The sequence below is a fragment of the Sorex araneus genome, chromosome 10, assembly GCF_027595985.1.
Source record: "Sorex araneus isolate mSorAra2 chromosome 10, mSorAra2.pri, whole genome shotgun sequence".
NCBI classification, from domain to species: Eukaryota; Metazoa; Chordata; class Mammalia; order Eulipotyphla; family Soricidae; genus Sorex; species Sorex araneus.
In genome coordinates this window covers 44007147-44030447 of record NC_073311.1, presented here as the reverse complement: position 1 = coordinate 44030447, position 23301 = coordinate 44007147, and the positions used below count along the sequence as shown (strand labels likewise).

Genomic DNA, 23301 nt, shown 5'->3' with positions numbered 1-23301 from the left:
AGACACTCAGTCAACATTTATTATTGTTATCATTCTGCCTGCATGTAAAACTGGCTCTGCTCCAGGCTGGAGACCAATATGGGCAGAAAACATAATCAAAGCTCCTGGCGGTCTTTTTTCTTGAGCAATTTCACACCCTATCTATTAGCCAGATGTGTTAGAGCAAATAAGAGACTGATCAGAAGAATATCTTTATCCTTAACTGCCCTTTCCTTTCTCTCTTTGTGGAATGGTGCTGGATGAGAGAAAAAATTAATAAACTTCTTTGTGGTGTAAAAGATGACAATTAGTATCAACACAGAGCTCAAAAGAGACTACTCTGGCAGAGGCTGAGGTAATGGGATATCCAGAGTGCAAAAAAAAAAAGTATTCCTTTAAATTTTCCCTTCTTATCAGTCTAAAGCAGAATTTCTTAATCAGAGGTGTATGAATATTCCAAGGATACTACAGGAGAAAATAGTGTTATTGCGTTATTGTCATAGGACTAGGGGACAAAGCTAAAGAGAGGGAGGACCCAAGAAGTAAATAAGATCAGAACTATAAAGAAACAAACAAACAAAAAACTTGAAAGAATCTGATCTAAATAAGTAAATGAGATAGGACATGTGTAAAGCAAATGTTCCCAGGCATAGCTATATCCTTTGTCATGATTTGATCCATTTTCTATATAACATGACTTAGAAATTCTTCCATGGTCTTGGGGAGCATATGAGCTTCCCAAGTGTTAGGGCGATTTAGGATGCTATGCCTTTCCTACTTCAGTCTACCCTATGGCATGTTCCAATTATTTCCTATCCCTAATTGTCACTTTTGACTCCTGAAACTATCATCCCTCTTCACTTGCTTTCTTTTCTTTACCTTAGCTAAAATTTGGACCAAGATTGGAAAGTTCTAGAAGCAGGAGAGTCATGAGTGATAAAATTTTTCAGGAGTGGTAAGAATGGATACCAAGAGGGAAACCATATTGGAGAGCTATGACAAGGGAACACAATGCACCATGTTGTCCACGTGGATAAAGGGGAAAGTGAGTAAAGACTTGTCTGAGGAAGCAGAAGGACAATGGTGTTGATGCAAGAAAGTTCAGAGGAGCTTTAACATTGATTAATTATCAATGGGAAGGACATTAACATCTAGAGTTACTGTATCATAAAGGTGTTTCAGAAGACAATTCCAGGTGCTCATCAGTGCTTCTGTTCCAGAGTTCAGAGAGAGAGGTTGAACATTTCCTTATACAGGTGATAAATGAAATACAGCTTAACAGTTTAAGGTATTTTAATTTAAAAAAAAACTTTCATTTTGAACTGAGCTACATCAGATCCAACAACATGACCAATAATCATACATACACACACTCTTATTTTTACCAGTGTTTCTTAGTCAGGGGTCATATGATCCTCTATGGTCTCCCAGAATATTCCAAGGAGGTCATAGTGAAAATTGTCTCAGTGGGGAGGGCACAGCATGAGAACAAGAGGCCAACTGGTGGGACAGGAGCTGAGGAAGAAAAGCAAAACAAGGTTTGAAGGGGGCCAATGCCATAAAAGAACGAGAAACACTGCTTTAGACTAACAACAGAAATCCTATTTATTATAACTAAATTTCAGAACCACTGAATCATAATGCATTGCAGCTATCATAATAAATAAAATGTTCCTGGTCCAAATCCCTAATTTCCATATAAGAATTGACCTACTTACAAGTGTAGGTGATCTACTCTTCCTCACGCAAACTTAATGTTGTTGGTCATCTGTAATCTTCTAGGAGAATTTTTGTTCTTTCTTTGCTCATTTATTCACTTGCAATTTAACTACCAACTACACGTGGTTATATAATCTAGCTACAAAACTATGTTCCCCCCAAGTGAAAGTGCAAACCCAAGTGACAAGCAAGCAGTGTAGAATAAGGAGCTAAAAGATCTAGATTTTTTTTTCCCCATGCAGAAAAAGCTAGATCCCTGACCATGAATGTCAGTTCTTTCAAGATCAAATTTCTGGATTAGAGGGAGACTCAATGGATAAAATGCTGGTTTTGCATGCAACCAACCCAGGTTTGATCCCGGGCACCATTAGGAGTGACCCCTATGCACAGCCAAGGGGTGGTCTTCAAACATGATCAATAAGGTCTAACTTCCTCCTCTGAATAGTAATGGCATCTGTCTGAAGGAGCTCTCAAATGCCTTGAGGTGGGGTGCTCCTTGATTCTCAGAGGTATCTGCTGTCTTCAGCTCAGTCTGCATCTTCAGTCCACACAAGATGGAGCCCAGGCCCAGCCGAGTCCTGCAGAAGGCCCATCAGGACAAAAGCTGGCCTCTCACTGTGGGGGCTGCTGAAGGGAAGCAGCTGAAGCAACACTATCAGTTTCCTTCCCATTCAGAAAAGAACAGCCGAGCTCCTCCCAGGGGAGGTGATTTTGGTCTTGACAGTGTGAGGTCTGTCTTATGACGGGAATGGAGTATTACTGTAGAATGGGGGTGCTTGCTGGCTATGAGTCTGAACGCAGAATCAAAGATAGAAGGCATGCCAAGAGGTCCTCAGGTCCAGTCCCCTGCCTCTGTCTAAGCCTTCCAAAACAGATGGTTGTCATCCTACATTTAAAGATCTCCAGGGCAGCTTTCCACAGTGCTCTGCCTCCGTAGCTTCTCACAGTGCCCTGAGTCCACGTGTCCCCTCACAATCGGGAATTTCTTCCCCGTTTTAATGGAAACACCTTTTGTATTACACAAGTCTATTTACTATTATCTAGCCCTCTGTGGAGATGGGTAAGAAAGCTCCATGTGTAATAATAACCTTTCTTATACTTGGCAATGCTGATTAAGTCACCTCTTCGCGTTTTCTTTTTTTGAGTTCAGTCTTAACTTCATTTTCCACGCAGTTAATTTTTTTACTCCTATCTGGATTGTTTCCAGCGTCTCCAAATGAGTCTTAAAAATAGGAAGATGAAATCTGAGTTCCCACTCTAATTAAAATCTCAGCAATGCCAAGTTTTGTAGAAGGATTACTCTCCAGGCTTTCATTTCATAATTCTCAGCATATGCCTGCTGTCTATTACAATTCTGTTGTGGTACATTCTCACTTTTTCACACACTCAGGACCCCACAGATATTTTGCTATCTTACTAGTCTCTGCTAGTTGGAGTCCATCTTTGTCTGTTCAAAACATCTTGCTCTGAATGTTCTGACACCCACCACCACCACCCACCATTCTAAACCATTAAAGGTCATTTTCAGTTCTTATCTTCATTTCTAGTATTGAAAGACAATTTTCCTGACTTGAAGCAACGCGAAAAACATTCTAGTCAATGAGTTATTATTCAGGAAGGAATATCAATTTATATCCATCGATGAAGGGCCTTAATACCACTCATTTTTAGGGTCAGAGAGATAGTACAGCCAGTACTCTGTGTGCCTTGCATATGGCTCACTGGTCTTCAGTCCCTGGCAATTGCATTTTGTTCCCCAAGCACCGCAAGGAATAATTCCTGAGCACAGAGCCAGGAGTATGCCTTCAGCACTGCCAGGTGTGATCCAAAACCAAAACTCAAGCCTCTCATTTCTCCCAGTACCAACAAGAATGGTTTGAGCATGAATAACAATGCAGATTGCCACCTCTCCATTAATTTATTTATTCAAGAAACATATTTATAGCGCCCTGAACAAATCAGTTCCTTTACTCATTCACTTATGTGTCCATAGAATCTGTAGAAAAATTTATTTCTTAGGCATCCCCTGCAAACCTGTGGAGTTGTTCTGGTTATAGCAGTGACCAGGACAAATTCAACTCTCTTCTTGGTGGATCTCACATTCCAATGAGGCAACAGGAAGGAACCCAAGTGCAAGTCGACCCCAAAATAAATGCTAGCATGTCAAACCTAGAAAATGTTCTGAAAGAAATGAAATAATAGGCACAAGAGGTGGGACTCTCTTGATGAGAGAAGACACTCCCACTAACATGCTAAGGATTTTACATGTTAGTCCCATGCTATTCTGAAGCAATCCCCTTTAACAAACCTTCCTTTCTCTCGAACTCAATTTTGCTGAGTGGTTAATGCTGATCATTCAGGTTTCTTAACTTGCTAACTGTTTTCAAGAATTCATTCGTGGTCTTGATCAAAAGAAGTGATCTGCAAAAGGTGTTTCAGTATGCCCCTCTCTTCTTTTCTCAAGAAGTTCCTAGACCTTCCTGGAAAGCTGGAACTCCAATGATCTGTTACGGGTGGGGAGAGTAGAACAATCAAGTAGATTTGTTTTCTGCAAAACTTCTTACAATGTTGAAGGGTGGGTGAGATTTAATGGAAAACCCAGCTTTTTGCATGGGGTCTATGAAAGCACACTCTTTGGCCAATGCTGAACTAAGTATATAAGGTGTATCCTTTGATGTCTTTTGACATTGAATTTGTACTTGGGATATAATTCCAAATCACATGTAGACAAGGCATAGACCTACCCTGTATATGTCTTAGAAGAGTTAGGGAAGCCAGAGGCACTTCCCTGCCTTCCCGGGCCTGCCCTGCTCCAGTCCCCTCTAGTCGTCAGGTCATGAAGCAAAAATATTTAGAGAACTCTTTGAATGCCTGAATTTCCTCCTTCCAGGAAAATCCACAAACTAAAAAAGAATATAACATATCCTAGAGAGGGTTTACAGGCCTTCTACCGAAACTCATCCACACACTAGAAGATACCCAAGAACTTGTGCAGAGATCAAGTTCTAATAAGTTTCTCTCTCATACCATCATGACTTCTGGATGTGGGCATTTTGAGTTGCCTGTGGGTTTCTTGGGGACCCGACCAATGATCTTCTTCCCAAGTTCCTGCAGCCTTGGTAGGGTCCTTAGGACATAGGGCTGCTCGTCCATACCCCTATGCCTGTTCTACACTCAGCCAGAGAGAGAGAGAGAGAGAGAGAGAGAGAGAGAGAGAGAGAGAGAGAGAAAGGAGACCCCCTCAACACAGAAGTACCAGCCAACCCTGGGGAAACCCAGTTGGCTTTCCAATTAGTGAATGAGGTCATTTTGCTTCTGATATTTTTCCAGAAATAGATCTGTGAAACAGGCTTGCACTGAAGTGACCCAGCCAGGCAAGGGAGAGGAAGTGACTAGAAAGGGAATCATTAAAAAAAAAAAAAAAAAAAGAAAGAAAGAAAGAAAAGAAAAGAAAAAAAAAACCCTCTTATTCTTTAAAGGGAGATGGAAACGGGGACCTAGAGGAAGGTTATAATTACCAAGCCCTCAGAGGCCCTGCTTCCCTCCCAGCTCCCAATATGGATTTCCTGCCTGCGGGGCACCATTTGATTTAAAACTTTGGGTTGCCTCACACATGCTCATGAGAAGGGCTCAGAAAAGAAATAGAGCATCATTTGCCCTCTTCCTGACACTTTGGTGTAAAAGCAGTTAGATTAATTAACCCTGTTTCCCCAGCAGGCTTGATCTTGACACTTGCTTGAGAAATAGACTGGTTCCATGGAGCCTGCCTCGCAAAGAACAAATTAGGCCTTTTCTTTCTACAGATTTGAACTTCTTTCTGTTGCTAGAACCACCTTGGTTCTCTAGGCCATCACCAGGGATGTATTTTCCTTCACTCCCTTTTGCCATGAGTGTTGAATGATCTGTGAGTGCATGTTTCAGTGCTGTGGCCCTAGGAAGGTGCCCCAACACCACCCCTCTTCTCCTGCACTCAGCCCCTCCCTTGGAGGGGGACAAGAAGGGAGGAGGCAGAGAAAAGGTAGATTTGAATCTTCAGGAAGTCTGTCTTCTGGTGTGGCTTTTAGAATTGAGCAGACAGGCTTTGCTGCTCATCAGAGAGTTTTGAAAGACCAGGAATGCGCTGACCTTGGTCTCCATCAAGCACTGCTCACAATATCTGAGGAAACCCAGCTTTCTGGTTTTCCCTTTGAGTGGAGCATTGTTTTTTAGGCTCTGATTTCCTTCCCTGTGACCTGGCACATGGAACTCAGGTGCTCTGTGGAATGCAGTATGCCATAATGTGTGCGCATTAAAGGGAAAAAAAAACAGGAAGGGAAAAGGTGGAGATGTGATTTTTTTGTTTCAGTGTAATTTCTTACTTTGAAGGGTTATGAATTTTTTTTCCCTTTCTGTAATAAAAAGTGCTCTACTAACAGATGGGGTTCTTTATTAGGCAATTAGCAAAAGAGATGTGAAGTCTTTCTGGAGTGTTTTAGACCTACGAGGATGGTCCTGGGACTTTTCTTGGCCCTTTATACCTTGCAACTTTCTCCTACTTGATCATATATTAACTGCACACATTGGAAGTCTAAGAGTCCCCATCATCTGGAAGAACTTGCTGGAAAGGCTGTTCTTCCAGAACAGTCTCAGACCTGCTGAAGCAAGCAGGCTGGGGTAGGAGTGAGGGTGGCAGCTCTTTCCCAGTAACACAGATCTGGGATCAAATCTGAGAACCAAGAGTGGTCTTCATCGTTGTGTCACCACACACACCGGCATTCCCCCAGCAGGCCTCTGAGTGATGTCAGGCATGAGCTACTTCAAGAAATACCATCAGTGGATGAATCTACAAAGGATCCCATCCTGATGTTGGGAGTACTCAGAAAAGTATACGGAAGTAGATAAAAAAAAAAAACTAAGCCAGGAAGTAGATTGAAAAGTGTAAGGAAGTAGAAATGCCTGATATCAAAGGAAACTTCAGACGCCTAAATCACTTGAACTTTCTGTATGATCATCTCCCATCATAAAATGGGAGTGATTCCACCTGCCTCACAGAGCTGCAGCAAGATGCAGAGAAGTGTCTGAGTGATCATGAACTGTCAGATACTCTTCAATTGGTGAAATCTGCTCCCTGGAGCCACAGTACCAACCTGCATTTGGAACTGCAGAGGGTGAATGGGAAATTGGAGAGGAGACAAGGCATCTCCTTTATCCTCATCTCTATTTCAAACTCTAAGTCTGGTGCTTAATGCCCGCCCATTCATGAGCTCTTGACTGGATAACTGTAATGAATATTTAGTGAGTGTCTCCTCAAGCAACCCTCACAAGCACTCTGGAGGATCTACACTATTTGCATGCTCCAGATCAGAGAACTGAGAGGTTAAGTAATGCCCCCTTCCCCCCAGTCACAGAGTGAGGAATGATGGAGCCAGCCGGCAGCTGAGGGCAGGGAGACTGTCTCCGGAGCCTGTGCTCTGGACATTTCTCTGCTCAGCTTCACAGTGAATTTATTAATGGTGATGCTAAGGTAGGTGATGGAATGTGACATTTTGGGAGAGCTTGCTCTGAACCACTTACCCTGTTGCATGCCCTTTGGGTACCAGAATTCATCACAACTCAGTAGAGGTAACTACTAATTAGGCAACAATTAGTTAGGCTATACCATTTAAGGAGAGAAACTAAGACACAAAGCTGGCTCTGATGTTGATGTTCTTCTTTCCAGTATGAAAATGTTTTCATACTGTGCCTCTCTGTGTATGATTTGTGCATTTCACTTACTAATCTATTTATCAAGAAGTATCTATGAAGGGCCTAAGAAGTGCCTAATATGGTGCTTCTGGACATAGAAATATGATGCCATTTCTGCCCTTACTTTTTTTGGAAGATAGTAACTTAAATAAAAATTATTTTTTAAAATTGCAACATGTATCTCTGAAAAATAGTAATTTTAACAGGATTTTTTTATTAAACAAACTACAACATATTTATTGAAGCCATTGCCCCTCAATAATTTGCTCAACATCATCTGTCTGCTTCTTCTTTTTGTATGAATTATTTCCAGTTTCTGCCCTTAAAATGCCTAAAATATATTGAGAAAATGGGCAATCCATATAAAACACACAAAGGTTATTGTACAGTTAAGTACTAGCTTGCAGTACACAAAATTTTACACCTGTCAAGAGCTTTGTAGGTATGAAAGCATCAGCCAAGAATTCCCTTGGGGTCCTGCTGGAAATTTCTCCTACTAGGTTCAGACTTCAGTTGCTCTGCTTGCTTGTGCTGGAGCTGTTGAGTCCAGCTTCCCTGCCCTACAGTTTCCATGGACACTGTCACAATGGAAAAGGCTCTAAAGGGGAGGTGACCCGCTGGCCCATTTTAAATCTATTTGGTTCTCTCCCTGTCCTCATCTCTGAGAGCAGTATGTAGCACAGAGCAAATACTCCATAGACATTTGTGACCGAATGATTGTGACCAGCAAGAAATAATGGAGTAGAAGCAGGGCTGGATATAGTTGGCCTATTTTGGAGTGGCAGGAGAAGGCAAACTCTTAGCGTTATTATACCCTGGAAGAAGTGAGAAACTCTCAACAGGAGCCAGATAGTCCATTGAGGGCTGAGCTTCTGAAGGCCCGTGGAAACAGAACCTTTGGTGTTCAGGACATAGACTCACCCTTCCATCAGTAGAATGTGGTGCAGACTGGGTGGCACTATTCCTGGAAATGCCCCTCTCCAACCTTAGAGAAGCAACCTCATAGGTACTTGGTGATCTTGGACATTGAGAACCAAGATCTCTTGCCATCTATTTCTCCTGTTTTTTTTTTTATTATTATTATTTTACTTTGGAACTCTTTGCATGCCAAACCCAAGTCTTGGTCACACCCCATGTTTCCTTTAGAGAAAAGTGCCCTAGTAATTGAAAACAGAAATTGGCTCTTTAATTCTAATTCGTGGAAGGCAGGTAAGAATCTTGTTTGTGCACTACCTTGGCTGTCTCTTTTTTAACCCTGGGAGGAAATCTGGACGTAATCCTCAGCTCTAGTCTTTCAGTCTCTCTGGTCCTTCTGAGCTTTCACCAAAATAAGAGATTGTCTGATAATACCCTTTGACTCAATCATTTTGTTCATGAGAATATCTTCTTATAAATAATCTGTAATGAATATAAATTTGTTAAACTAATGAAAAAACTAGAAATAGTCTAACTTCCAGTAACAGGAAAAATGGTTAAAGAAATAAATATTGACACATGTACTCAAAATATTCTGTATCTTTATCTTATAACTACAAAGATTGTCTAGCAATATGGAAAATGTTCACAGTACTATGTTAAGTAAATTAAAAAACAATAGAATTTATTCATGGGCATATCAAATTGTTGAGCATAACTAGATGTGAACTAGGAAAAATTGAGAAAATGAAGATAATGTGATTTGTTTGGATTCCAAGAATATGGGTTAAAAAATAATTATTTCAACTTCTGCTGAGTTTTTAAGACTTTGTGAAATTCAGGGGGATTGGGAATAAGATGGTTTGGCTGCATAATAGAGCTTATAAACACTTATGAATCTAGAAAGATTCAGAGTGTACTGGGTGAAACATGAACATCCAATACTCAGCCATATCCCAAACTCAAGGATTACACAGAGTTCTTTCTTAAGGGAAAAACCTAGCATGACATCCCTTCTATTCTTTCCAGAATGTACTTAGAATAAGATAGTGTTCTGCCTGGGCTCAAACCCAGAAGTTGATTTGATGGGTTGATTTAGATGACCTCACCCATATTCTCCGTATCTTGTGAGAATGCTAGTAATGGTGTCATTGCCTAGAAAACCTTCCATTTTCTATAGTTGAGGTATTCTGATTATGAAAATTGTGGGGGTTTTGTAATTTAATTCTTTTCATTTTATTTTGCTAAGTCCCAATTTGCTCATGTGAAAGATGGGTATGGTAATAGTGCTTACTCCATGTAGTTGCAGTAGTATATAAATGGGGTAAGTAAATAAAGTAATTTTTACATAATGGCTTAAAAGAAACTCCCCAACAAAGGCAAGCTAATGGTAATACATTGTTGCAAAAACGTATTCTATGTGTCAAAGAAATAGTTTAAATATATAATAAACAAAAGAATTAAATATCACTTTCCAATCTCAGAAGGAAATTTTGTTTAATAGAAAATTTTCTACCAGATTTGATTATGAGTATTCTTTATATTTGTTTGAGTCTTCTCAAATTCATCTTTTCCTATGAAAGCATTGTCTACGATATTTAAATCACGTTTGGAACTAAGTAAGTATCAAATTGGGTAGTATGGTCTGCATGGTAATTCTGACATTTGAACAAAAGCATCATTTTAGGACAGATGGAATAGCAGGAGAGAGAAACACTGGTGGCAATGGCACCAATGACTAACCCAGATGGGGGAGTTGAGAAAGTTGGAGGCCAAGAGCTACCGCCAAGCACAAGAGAGGAATTTGGTTTATAAGGAGAGAGTTAAGACAGCAATGGCCTGAAAAAGAGCAATCTGGGGTGATTTGTGGCCTGTTGAGTACCAATGGGGGAAAAAAGATGTGGCAAAAGAAGGCACAGATGTTCTGAAAAAAATGCAAAGAATTTATGACAGTTCATAGTCTGACTGCAGGAAATGCCTTCCGAGGGCAGATCTTAGTGGACCATGAGAGTATGGGTGCATTGAGACAATATGAAAATACTCCTACTTTATAGAGGACCTTTAAAAGAGCAACTTGTTGAACCAGAATCTAACAGAGGAAGAAAAGAAGTTACTGGAGAAGAAAAACAAATAAATGATAAAGTCCTTAGAAGCAAATTGAAATGTTGATAAGCCAACAGCTCCCTTTTTTCTTGTCATTTTTTTTCTGTAAAAGTTATTGTCAATGACTTGAATTCACTGTCCAAAACTGAAGATGTGGGTTTCTCACTCCACACTCAGTACCAGAACCCCTCCTCGGAGCCCAAATGCTTTACTTTTTCATCCCGCGCTGATCAAGAAGGTTCTGTGAGACCACGAGAGTCTTTTCTCCTGATCTTCCCATTGATGTGTACATGCTGTTTTTATACAAACATGACCCATGCCATGGACGTAGTGGAGATTCTGAACTTCAACCCATCAAGAAATTAATGAGTGTAATAATCTCCTTTCTCCTGTGTGACAGTATTCTTGTGAGAGCACAGGAAGCAGATACTTGCTAACAGGCTGTTAAGAGAAGACTGAGGCTACACAGCTACAAGAATGTTGGTCCAAAGAGAGCACTTGGCCCCTGAGCTTCAATCCTCACTTCCTGATGCTTTGGATATAGCTGCTTACCTGAGTTTTAGCATGAACAAAGTCTTCGGGCAGCCTACAAAAACCCAGGTCTGGGCCAGTGTGAACAGGCTAAAGACAAGTGTTGAGGAAAATGAAATGTCTCCCAAGTAGTGAGCCTGGCACTGAAGGAACTTTCCCAGCTGTAGGACACATTAGACCTCACGTTGCTTGCTCCTGATGAGGCCAACAAATTCTGCAACCATGGGCAGACTGTGTGGTAAATTGGAAAATTACTTCTGGGGCCACTATGTCGTTCTCAGAAAGTAAATTCACAGAAGTAAGGGATTGGCTAGGAGGCCAAAAGGCTGTTGCTTCAGAAGGAGGTCCCAGAGCAATCAATGAGGTCATTCGTGGTGTATTTTAGTATGTGAGAAAAAAGAAAAATGAGTTTGTTTTCCCCAGCCAATATCACAAGCTGAAATATATTTTTCTTTGTTGAATTTAGTAAAGCGAATAGGAGAACTGGAGAAGTTTCTTGACTGATAATATTTGCTAAGAAGCACTTAATAAGATTTGGAGATACAAGCAAGCTCTCAGACCCAGATGGAATAAAGATGAGAACAGGATTTAACTTTCTCTATCTCCTTCTCTCTCCTCTATTCATAGATTCATCATCCATATCTTCAATTCAGAAAAATATTGTTTGGGAAGGGAGGTCACTTGGAAGGAGTTGGATGGCTAAGTGCTAACAGGCTCAGTGACTGATTGCCAGATGACTAAGAAACCCTTGAGTTTGACTAAGTTGACTTTCAGTTTGCTAGAATGTTGGGAGACATATAAAATTCTAAAATTCAGTAGTCTGAAGAAAGCACTTAAAGTCTTTTGTTCATATTTAAGTAATCACATTCTAAGGTAAAGTGGAGAAAATTATAATGGAAACATTCCATACAAAGAACTAAATGATGGTCTGATGAGTTTGGCTTTTAATAAAAAGTTCAGGAAATATTATAATCACTCTCTGAATGAATCAGTCGGCCTGATTCTGCTTACCTGCTTGGTATTTTAATAAATAATATACTGCAGATTACTTAAAAACTTCTTTGCAGGGTTGTATTTTTAAATTTTTTTTATTGAATCATAGATACACAAAGCTGTTTGTGATTGGGTTTCTGTCATACAATGTTCCAACACCTGTCCCTTCACAATATTCATTTTCTAATACCATTGTCCCCACTTTCCCTCCCTTGTATATGTTTTTCAATTCTAATGACCCGGATATTGGCTTATTTTAAAAATAAAAGTAGATGGAAGGAGGATAACATTAGAAAACCTATGTTTTCTAATAGTCATCTTCTAATTTTGTTCTCTGGCAAATTATGGATGCCAAATGGCACCAGTGAGGACTTCCCTTGAAACCCATTTATATAATTAGCGACAAAATGACATAAATTGTTGCAAGAATTTTTTAGTGAAATTAGGAATCTATGTCCCTGGAATATTCTCAGGCATCTGTGGATATTGTACAGAGAATTCAAAGATGACTATCAGACCTGAAAGAAATTAGTGAAATGAAATATAGTTCTCCCTATTAAATGCTAGAGTTCAGCATTCTGGTCAACCATATTAACAATACTCCTAAGGCTAATTGCTTATTCACCTTGAAGATACAATTTTTCACAAGTAATGGTAAATGGCAATGATCCTGAGGTTTCCATAAAAACTCTTCTTACACTAATTCTTATCTTCTAGGACTCACATTTGTGAAGGCCACCCCTCTTTCTCAAAGCCTTTAAGATCCTAGTTTTCAAAATATAGTTTGATTCTTTCTACCTTTTAAACAGCTCCAGAATCTTGCTTACCTTTCACTTCCTTCTAATTCAGACTTATGTCCAACCTTGAACTGGCTTCTACAATTCCAATAAATGGTCTCGTTCCTTTTCTTTACTGAAACCCTCATCCACACTGGACATTTCCCCATATTCTTCTACCAAATCCAACACTGGTCCTTGCTTTCCTTAAACCTAGTCAATAAATCTTGTTTTCATCTGAAATTGAACCTGACGAAGAGGAAACTCCTGAATATCTTGTCAAACTTCATTCATCATCTGTTTCCTTGTTATTAGGGTGAAGCACTGATATGCTATTTACGTGTTATTGATCAAGAAGTGGGTAGGATAACCAACCAGGTAATCCTCAGATTCAGATTTGTGGAAAGCATGCCAGACATAATGCAGTATTTTGCTGCCAACATCAGAAAACTGAGTCTCAGAGAGTTTTGGAGACTTGCGTGTTTGCACCAAGAATCCAGGGCAGGAATCCAATGTTGTTTCTCATATACCATACGGTCTGTTTTTTTTTTCTTTCCTCTCTGCATCTGGCACTGTTTGCGGTGCTCTAGATACACTTCCCAAGACCTTTTAATTTAGAAGCAATGCTCTTGACACATGGCATGAAAGGGACATCACACGCAATCCAGCTGGCACTTTGGGTGCTTGAGGCAGTTATTTAGATCTTATAACAACCTCCGACATCTTCTCCCTCCTGCCCTCCCCTACCTATGTTTAATTCGTCACCGAGGTGGGCTGTGCCTTCTCTGCAGCCCTGTCCGGGGCTGTGTGCTGCCACAGAGGCTGTGTACCAATGGCTCACCCCTTCACACAGACCCAGTGCCTCTCCTTACAGGGCCTCTGCCTCCTGACACTATCCTTTCAGACGTGCCAGAATGGCCTGGCAGACATTATCCCTTCACTTGCCATGCTGGCCATGTAACACCCACCCTTGGGAAAATCTCCAGATGTGCCCTGAGCAAAACAGAGATCTAAGTGAGAAGACTGACAGGGAGCAGGGCTCCTGAGAATGCAAGGCAGGTGCCAAGTTGTAAAGAAAAGAGAAATGATAGACCTTAGAGTGAAACTAAAAATAAAGAGCAAAGTGCTTTAATACCCCTTTGGCTGATTCATCTTTCTGTTGTACCAGAGAGAGGGGCGTTCCCCTCTATTCACAAGAACCTCGTGTTTTGCCCACAAGGTCTCTCTTCCCACCTCTGAAAGAGCAAACTAACAATTGCAGTGTAAGTAGAGAAGATAATGTTGGTGGAACGGCTGTAATCTCCAGGTTGGAACCAGACTCATCTTACAATTCCAGTCACAGTTTTTCTGCAAAAAGTTAAATAACTGAGGTTCTTATGCACGATTCCTCCACATCCTGTCTTAGAATTTCTCTTGTTATCTGCTTTTTGTTTCATTCAGGTGTAAGTCCAAGATGGTCTTCGCTGGTGTTGCAATGGTTTTGTTCAGCACTCCCCCAACATGGAGTGGAGATTAAGTAGTTCTGGTAACATTGTATACTTAAGACTGCTCTTTCCCAAAGCTTTTGGTTGGCAGGAAAGAAAGCCCTCATATTTCACTCATGCCAGGGAGGGGACTAAATACTAGTTCCTAGCCTGCCATGAACTTCACATAATATGAGGTTTTACCTGACATTCATCAGTGAACAAAACAAATTTTTATTGTTTACTTTTTTAACATTGATTGAGGTTCTGTGATTTGCAACATTGTTAATGATAGCTTCCCATGTACATAATTCTAACACCAGTGCACACTCACCTCTCCCCCTGAAGGACCCCAATATCTTTCTCTCTCACCAACCCCCCCCTCAAATTCAGTTGTGTGGATCAGTTCTCCTGTAAGATTGCCTTTGGCTCTTTGTTGCTACCTTGCTATGTATCTTTAAGTCTCACCTATTAGCAAGACCAGTCTGTGTCTATCCCTTTCCCTGTGACTGATTTCACTTAACATGCCATCTTCTAGTTCCATCCATGGCACAGCATATTGCATGATTTTGTTCTTTCTTAGAGCTGCATAGTATTCCATTGTGTATATATATCACAACTGCCTGATTAATTCATTCATAGTTGGGCGTTTGAATTGTTTCCATATCTTGGCTATTGTAGTAAGTGCCTCAACGGAGGTTTGCATTTTTCCTTTTGAATTAATGTTTTTGTGTTTGGGGGTTAGATAGAATGAAATGGTATCACCATATCCTATGGGATTTCTATTCATATTTTTGAGAGATAAGTAGCAGGGGGAAAGATAAGGAAGAAAATAAAAGGGTGAGGGATAACGTGGAGAGAGAGGAGAGGGGAGATTGAAAATTATTAGGACACATCTTCTAAATATATACATTCCCCAAACCCATCCCCTGCCTTGTAACATTGTTTTGAATCAAATGGATGGCTATTAACACTGAACAAGCAATTAATTTAGTTCAAAAAGTCTTTGAGAGAAATTCAAGTTCATAAGAGGTCACATTAAGTTACTATAATATTCCTTTGTTTAACTTGATTGGTAGAGTTGATGTCATAGAGCATCTATTCTAGATTAAAACTGTTCAGGGCAGCCTATACAACTCAAAAGTGAGATCACCATCCAAAGAACTGTTGCTCATTAATTTTAATAGAAAATAGTTTTCCTTCATCTAGAACACTATCCTTTACAACCAAACATTGGAAAGGATGATTTTTATGTATCTTTTCTTTCTTTCTGTTTGCTTGTTTTGTTAGTTTTGAGGGGTCTCCTCAGCTAAATTGTGGTACACTAGCACTGTATGTGGCACTCAGGAGATCATATATTGCCAGGGAACACACTCAAAGCTCTATATGTACCAGGCATCCATTCTAGCCCTCTGAACTCTCTCCTTGGTGCCAAGAATAAATGTTTAAGAGAGAGTAAGAGGATATCTGCTCCCTCCTTTTGTGAACCAACCTAGCTCTTTAATAATTATTAGACGAACTAGCACTTATTTAGTTTACAGCGTACCAGACACTGTACAAAACAATCTACATACATTCTCACTTAATCTTCACAACATTCTAGGGGACTACTCTTATTATGTTTGTTTTACAGACAAGTATATGAGCCTTTAGGAAATTTGGTGTCTTGTTGAAGGTGAACAATGAATAAGAAGTGGAACCCAGGTATACCTGACTCTAAACTCTGTGCTTTCCAGCCACTCCACATATTCTAAATCTAATATGAATAAGCCCTTTATTATTATGACATTTCACAAGCAAATGATTTTCAAATCCTATGATATGCTCTAAATAATCAAGCTATACAAGTGGAAAGTGGTAGCTAAATGATATAGCAGGCCCAACTGAAACACTTGAAGCAGAAAAATGGTCTCCTAGCACTTGATTAGCTTTTACCTTAGACATTGATAAACCAAACCGTTCTCTTAGGACCACATTTCTGTCCAACAAAGCATTTCTCTTGCCAAAGTATAATTTTGTTGGCTACATCTATCTTTTCCAAGCCCTGGAATCAAACTTAAGTTAGTAAATTGTGCTGTCCTGGCAAGATACTGGTCCTCCGGGGCATTGTATCAGGCTAAAGTCATACACCACGTTACTTCCCACTCTGTCAGCCCATTTCTCCAAAGAGTCCTAAAATGATAATGTTTCTGCTCTGATTCTCTAGCATTCTTGCCTTTGGGCCCAGCACTTTAACTTGGAGATGAAGGTAGACTAACAAGTACGATGTTCACGCTTGCCCTTGAGTTGGCAGTTCCAGAAGATAGGACTGTTTCGAGAAAGGGGCGGCCAGAGAGGGCTATTCTTTTAAAATCCAGAGACACACAAACATTGGCGTGATTAGGTAACTGGAAGACTTTGGCCTTGGGGGTGGCAGGAATTGAGTAGCTGAGAAAAGAGTTGCTGAGTATGGGGGGTGGTGTTAGGTCAAATAGGGCCATGATTCCTAGAAAAGATGACCTTGTCCAGTTGAGATGGTAGCGGGAGCAGCAAACACTGGCAATTAAAAATTAACATGGGCCAAAGTGAAATCAATGCCTAAATTTGATAGATTTTTAAGAAAAGTTTTTGACGTGCATTCATAGAAAAGAGGACATTTTCTCAGAGTTTGCTTTTACTGATGCCAGAGGTCATAGATTCTACTTGGGAAGATTTTTATGCAGAAAAGCAGTAGACAGTCTCCATTAGTACCATAGTAAGCCAGCAATAAATCTTTGAAAACCTTTTTTCAAAATAATCCCAATTTCAAATTTTTGACAATAATTTTGATAGTGGTGATAAATCACTTAATTCTCTAATAAGTATTTGAGAATGCACCCATGTCACCAGGGATATAGTGATGTGGTTAGTTTACAGCAATGAAAGCTTCTTTCCAGAGGCTTACTAAGCACATCACTACATAGACCTCAGTACTTGTTTTAATGCAAGTGTAATTAATTTATAAAAGGGTTCTTTTTTATGGTTTTATGTTTTTTTGGGGGGGGCAGTCACACCAGTAGTGTGTGGAAGCTACTCCTAATATAGTGCTCAGGGGGTACGCTCAGCAGTGATTAGGGCACCTGTTGGTGCCAAGAATTGAACATGGATCTCCTGCATGCAAATGATGCCCTCTGAGCTTCCTCTCCAACCTTCACAGAACTTTTTTTTAAAAGGGAAAATACTGAGTCATCAAAGAGTTTTCAAGTAAATCTAAGTCCACAGGATTCAGGAAAACAGCAAATATTTACAAATTGTATTGTGGGACTGGAAAATTGATCTTTTTAGTTTCTATCTCTTAAAGATTGAAGCATGATCTTCAATTTTTCACAAATGAGATTTGAGTGTTAAATGATAATTTTAAGATCACTCACATTTTCTTTTACCCAACTTTTTTACTAGTATCCTGTACAAAATTATGTCAGTGGAATAAACTTTTACTAAATAAGCAGAGCTGCTCTAAGAAATTATCATTTCAAGTTACTCTAAGTTGTCAACATCTCTGGTGTTTTTGATAAGAAATGTATATAGATCTTAAAATCTATAGATTTAAATTGTAGAGTTTGATTATATCATCAATCTTCAATTTATCAACATTAAATGCAATTTAGTTATTTTAGCTAATAATCTGTTTATTCTTTTACAAAGCATAATTATAATTTTTCTAGAAATAGCCCTCTAAACCCAATATCAATAGTCTTACTTCCCTTTTCTTGCTTTCAAAATGTAGTCAAGTTCAGGATTTCACCCTGTTATTAATTTCTAGAGAATAATAGCATTCCTCAGAAGCTGAAGATCATCAAGTACATAATATATCTTTAGAACTGGGTATTTCTCAAATTGAGAAATGTTTACATATTTTATTATTTAAATACTGACTCTTCAAATCAATGTTTCCTCTTTTCAATGATATTTAAAATAAAGCTTTCTCGCTAAACAAGAGGGAAGTTTCAAAGGAAACGAAAGTTCAGTACAATGTCCCAACTGCATTCCCAGAAATCTAGGGAAAAGATAGATAACCTTAGCACCAGCACCATCAGAGGCAATACCATTGTTTTAAATATTTTATGTAAACAACAAAATCCCATAATGGGCTTTTGATGTTCAAACACCAATCCTACCACCCAAAAGATCTTAACCCCACCATTATCCGCATTTCCCCAACCACTCTGCAAGCCTGCCCTTAGCAAGCACATAGTCATTTGTTTTGTATGTTTTTTACTAAAGGACTTAGCATAAATTCTTCAGTAAATTTTTCACAGTGATACACAATTTGGGCTCTTTGCTCTAGAAGTGATGAGCCAACTCCAATCTCAGCATTACACCTTCCCCTTCAGAAAGAAACAAAAGGGAATGAGTTACTTGCATCCATGTGAAAACACGAGACTCAGCTAATTGGTGTGGTTTTGATGATGCCACAATTCTACCTCAAACCTAGCAAGTTTGCCCTGAAGATTATTGAATTACTCTACTGGGCATGCATTATTTAAAGGAAAGTGCTGTTAGTACAGATGCCAACTGTTTAACCATTAAAATTCCATCTGTTGGCCAACTTTCAAGATAAAGCAATGTATTTTGACCCTGTATTATCTGTTCATAGAGGAATCAAGGTCTAATTTAAAGGGTAGCCAACATGTCTACTAAACAATCTTTGGCCTACATACTCTAAAGAATAACTACTGACAAAATAAATTTAAATTTTCCAATTTCAAGACTTTGTCAGCAAGAAAAGTTCCGTGGAATGTTATACCAGCTTGTTCATTCTAACGGTTGTGTGACTATAGTGACACTTTATACTACTAATATCAGAGAACTCTGGAACTATGCTTAACTGCAAAATTTTTTCTATCACCTTTATTTTGTTATAGTATTGAATAAGCATGTTGAGTGGTTTGAGAATCTCAGGAAACTTAAGTGACAATTTTTTAATTTTCTAAGTTATAAAATATTTGAACCTTTCTCTTGAAGGAAATGTGACCCTGGGCCTATTGTATATACTGCTAATACTGTATTAACAATTACATTTAATTCCATAAGAAAAGTTAGAACTTTTTCATGAGTTTCATGGCTATTGATAATTCCTAAGAAGAGAATAGGCAGTGTATGCATTTTCTTTCATCCTAAGAGGGATTTTGATGTTTTCTCATAGCAGACAAAAAGCTTCAGCATCTAAAGGATCTTAGAAGGAACATTATTTTAGAGATATATGAAACAAACATGCTAAATTGGTCCTGAAATTTCCAAGATATTAATCTCTGTCTTAAATGAATAATATGAATTTTTAAACAGTTGTTCTTGAGCTAGTCAAGTTTGAACATTTCTGTAACTATTCCTACCACCCCCACCTTCAAATATCAAATTACTATTCCCTGGTCAAAAAACTAACCTTAATTATATCTCTTAAAAAAAAATCTATAGTATCAACCAATCGTTGAATATGGTGTATAGTAAGAGCATATAATTCTGTAGTAGGCCCAGTCTTATTCGTCTCTCTCACCTCCACAAGATGAAACCATAGTAAATGCACTCTCTTGACTTAGCTAATCTTCTCAGTCTCTTGAAACTGCTCTTAGCCAAAGGTATGGAGAAATACGTGTGAGTTACAAGAATTGTGTCTGCCCATTTTTGTCTCTTTTCTTACTATAGTCCCAGGAAAAAATTTAAGAAAAAAAAACAACTTTGTTTTACATCATTCAATGGACCAGTCACAGCTTGCCCATGAGAAGGCAAGTCACCTGCACTCTTAAGTCCTCTAATGCCAAGTGAAAGTACTGCAGAGGGATCAATCAGGGCCAGCTGTCTGGTTTCTCCCAAATGCCTCCACTATGAGAAGATGAGAAGCTCGTACAATTTGCCCAAACCTACCCAGAGAGACCAGAAATGAACCATCTCTGAGTTACAACTCCCAGCTGTTCCAAGAATGACAATCAATTAACCTTATGGAAAGGATGCATCCTCCCTATCCCTGTGCCGAGCATCAGGAAAACATTTGGATTCTTAGAGGATGCCATGAGCAGTTGGCCATTCCAGCTGTGAGATCCACAAGCTAGTTTGGTAGTCGACCATCACCATGGGTCTCATCTCTCACAATTAGGAAACTGAAAATATACATGGGGAATTTGACTAGCAAACACCATTCTGAAACATGGTGCCAGTATTATGCCAGTGTATGATTTTTCATTTAGAATATGTTATCTCTGTTCGAGGGATTAAGAGGACACATAGTGGTTTGATGATTCAAATTCTTCTGGATTAGTGGTTCACAGATTTCCTCCCATAAACTCTGGACATCAGTGGTTTCTCCCAAACCAGCTCCTTTCCCCACCTCCCTAGGAAGGAAAGGAGATGAGTGAAAGCTGAGGTTCTGCCCTTCCCTGTTTTCATCTGAGTCATAGAGTTTCACTGTTGTTAGTTTTATGTATGCTGCCATAAGTAAGCTTGGGTTTAAGAAAAAAGTTCTACTATAACAAAAAGTATACAAAGAATTCAAGTACATTTTAAGTTTCAATTTATGTCAGCTTTTATTTTTGCCTTCTCTTTTAATGCTAGAGCCAGAGAAAGTGTGTCCAAATCAAAACAAAACAGAATAAAACCAAACCAAAAATCTACTTGCCAAGTAAACCTGATTTGTAAATATCAAAAGAAGTTTGATTCATGGTGTTCCTTCTGAGAAATTAGAATCATATGAGATATGGGCATTCAGTTTATTCTGTTTTAGTCTAGTAGCTATTCTACCTGAAAAGAGAATTGATTATTCTGTCTTTTTAGAGGTAAAAGGAGGAAGACCCCAATCATATTGGCATTGTCATCAGTTCCAAGTTACAAGGTTTCTGGGTGTCTCTGTAATGGTACACATAAGAGCCCAGAAAAGATTGGTCAGAGAAAGTGAACCAATGTTTATATAGGATCTCTATACTAAGCACTTTTCATAATGATCTCATGTAAACCTCAAACAAACATAAATGCAGAAAGCAAAAAAACGGTATGTCCAGAACTGTACAACAGTTCTCTGCGGCTCTTTGAGACACTTAGGCTTTTCAGGAAGTATACCTGAGCTTGCATTCTGACTCTATCACCTACTGTGCAAATGACCTTGAGCAAGTCATTCCCAACTGAGTCTCAGTTTTCACACCAGTTCAGCGACAAAGCATTTTCAAACTTGAATCTTCTGTGATGCTCAGTTCGATGCCATGCAGAAGCAATTACACAAAAGAGCAAGACCTGCGCTGTCCTGCACATCCAAACGTTGCAGGTTTGCTAGAAAGATTAAAAATATATATATAAAACACAGCCTTCTTTCTTAAGACTCTTAGAAACTTTCCAGGTAAGCCAACATGTCAGGAGAGGCTTCCACTGTGCATAGACAGATTCTAGAGCTTAGGAATCAACACAAATAAGATGCGTGGTGAAGAGTGAGTGCTAAGGAGTGTGGTAGAGGCTCAGGAAATATCCTGGAGTCCAGAAAGATCTCTGGGAGTCAGGAAGCTTCGGAAACAATTCAAGTTGGAACATAAGACGATGTGTGAGTTGACTCGATGTGAGAAGAGAGTCTTCAGGGATGGTGGGGAACCGGAAGTTTGCAGATTTTACTCTAAAGACAAGTGCTGTGCGTTTGATTTGTCAGACAAGCCCACGGGGTACGGCTCCAGCAGTCGGAGGGCACCTCAGACGGGCATCGTGGACGAGTGCTGCTTCCGGAGCTGTGACCTGAGACGGCTGGAGATGTACTGTGCACCCCTGAAGCCTGCCAAGGCAGCCCGCTCCGTCCGAGCTCAACGCCACACCGACATGCCCAAAGCTCAAAAGGTAAGCCAGCCAGGGGTGGAATCTGTGTTCCCCTCTCCCTAGAGGGGTGTGGAGGCGAGTGTGGTCAGCTGGGAGAAACAAGTTATGCCTCAGAGTTTCCTGGTTTGTAGATAAAGCTCCTCACTCTCAGCATATATGCCCACTCCTTTAGTCAATTCCACGGCTCTGAATGATCTGGTAACAAGTAGGTGGTGGAGAAGAGAACGGAAACATGAGTTTTGGTATCAAACAAAACTAAAATTCTATCTCCACTAATTACTAGCGGAGTATCCTTGACCAAATAGAATTGTCCAAGCCTTAGCTTCATCAGGGAAAACTTGAGATAAGAATCCTAGTTATTGCATCTGATCATTTTCATAATTAAAATAGCATATATATATATATATAATGTTTTCCGCATGCCCACAGGATGTAACTGTTGGACAAGTGTTAATGTCTGTCCTAAGTGTAATTAACAACAATGTCTATAACCTTTCCTGTCTCAAATTCTGCAAAATGCAAAGGGGAAAAAATACGCTAAAATGGAACTATTTGAAATTCAGGTGAAGTAGTACACTTTATTAAAGGCAAAAAGCATTAAACGTAGAAATTTCTGTTTGGCTCTTAGAGCACCTTGAAATTTCTGTCAAAATTTGCAGGTGTCTTCCTATGAAGTAAAGTTGAAATACACCGTAGAGGTACTATCTATGCCATTTAAAGTACCTAAATCATCTGCTGCACAGTAATCACTTCTCTAATTTTCACTGAATGAATGAATGAATGAGTGAAAAATAAATATATTATTACTCAAATTGCCATTACTGAGTAGAAAGCATGAGAACAGAAGGGAAGATAGAGGAGGAACATTGAGGCCAGGAAGACCAAGTGAGGAAAGATAAAAACTGTCATTTCTGTTCCCTCATGGACTCTGTTGACAGGAAGATGAAACCACAACCTCTGGTTCTCATTCTGGGAGTCTAAGTAACATTGTGTGGAAAGCATGAGATAAGAGACTAAGATGCTCATGATGCCAGTGCTATCTGTGCTCCTTCCTAGTCCTGAAAGACAGCTGAGGCTGGAAGAGATCTTGGGGGTGGGGGACACCTCAGGGAGCCATGTTGACTGATGGAAAGGGACAGACTTCAGGCTGGTGGACAGGGTAAACAGAGGCAAAAGGGCAACCAAGGGAGCAAGTAGCACAGAGATGGTGCTTCAAATGTGAATGGGAAACATACTCAAGGGGACAAAGAAGGCAGGTTCGTTCTTTCTCTTCCCAGGTGACCCAATGCTTTTCCATT

The 23301-nt window shown here is 39.6% G+C and overlaps 1 protein-coding gene across 3 annotated transcripts in view; it reads left to right on the top strand.

The window, feature by feature from the left end:
- The window catches only part of IGF1 (insulin like growth factor 1), a 78436-nt gene that overhangs the window by 34228 nt on the left and 20907 nt on the right, over positions 1-23301 (top strand). For all 3 annotated transcript variants that reach the window (XM_004602777.2, XM_012936127.2, XM_004602776.2), the window contains exon 3: positions 21843-22024. In XM_004602777.2, the coding sequence (XP_004602834.2) occupies positions 21843-22024 (182 nt within the window). The remainder of the gene's footprint in view (positions 1-21842; positions 22025-23301) is intronic.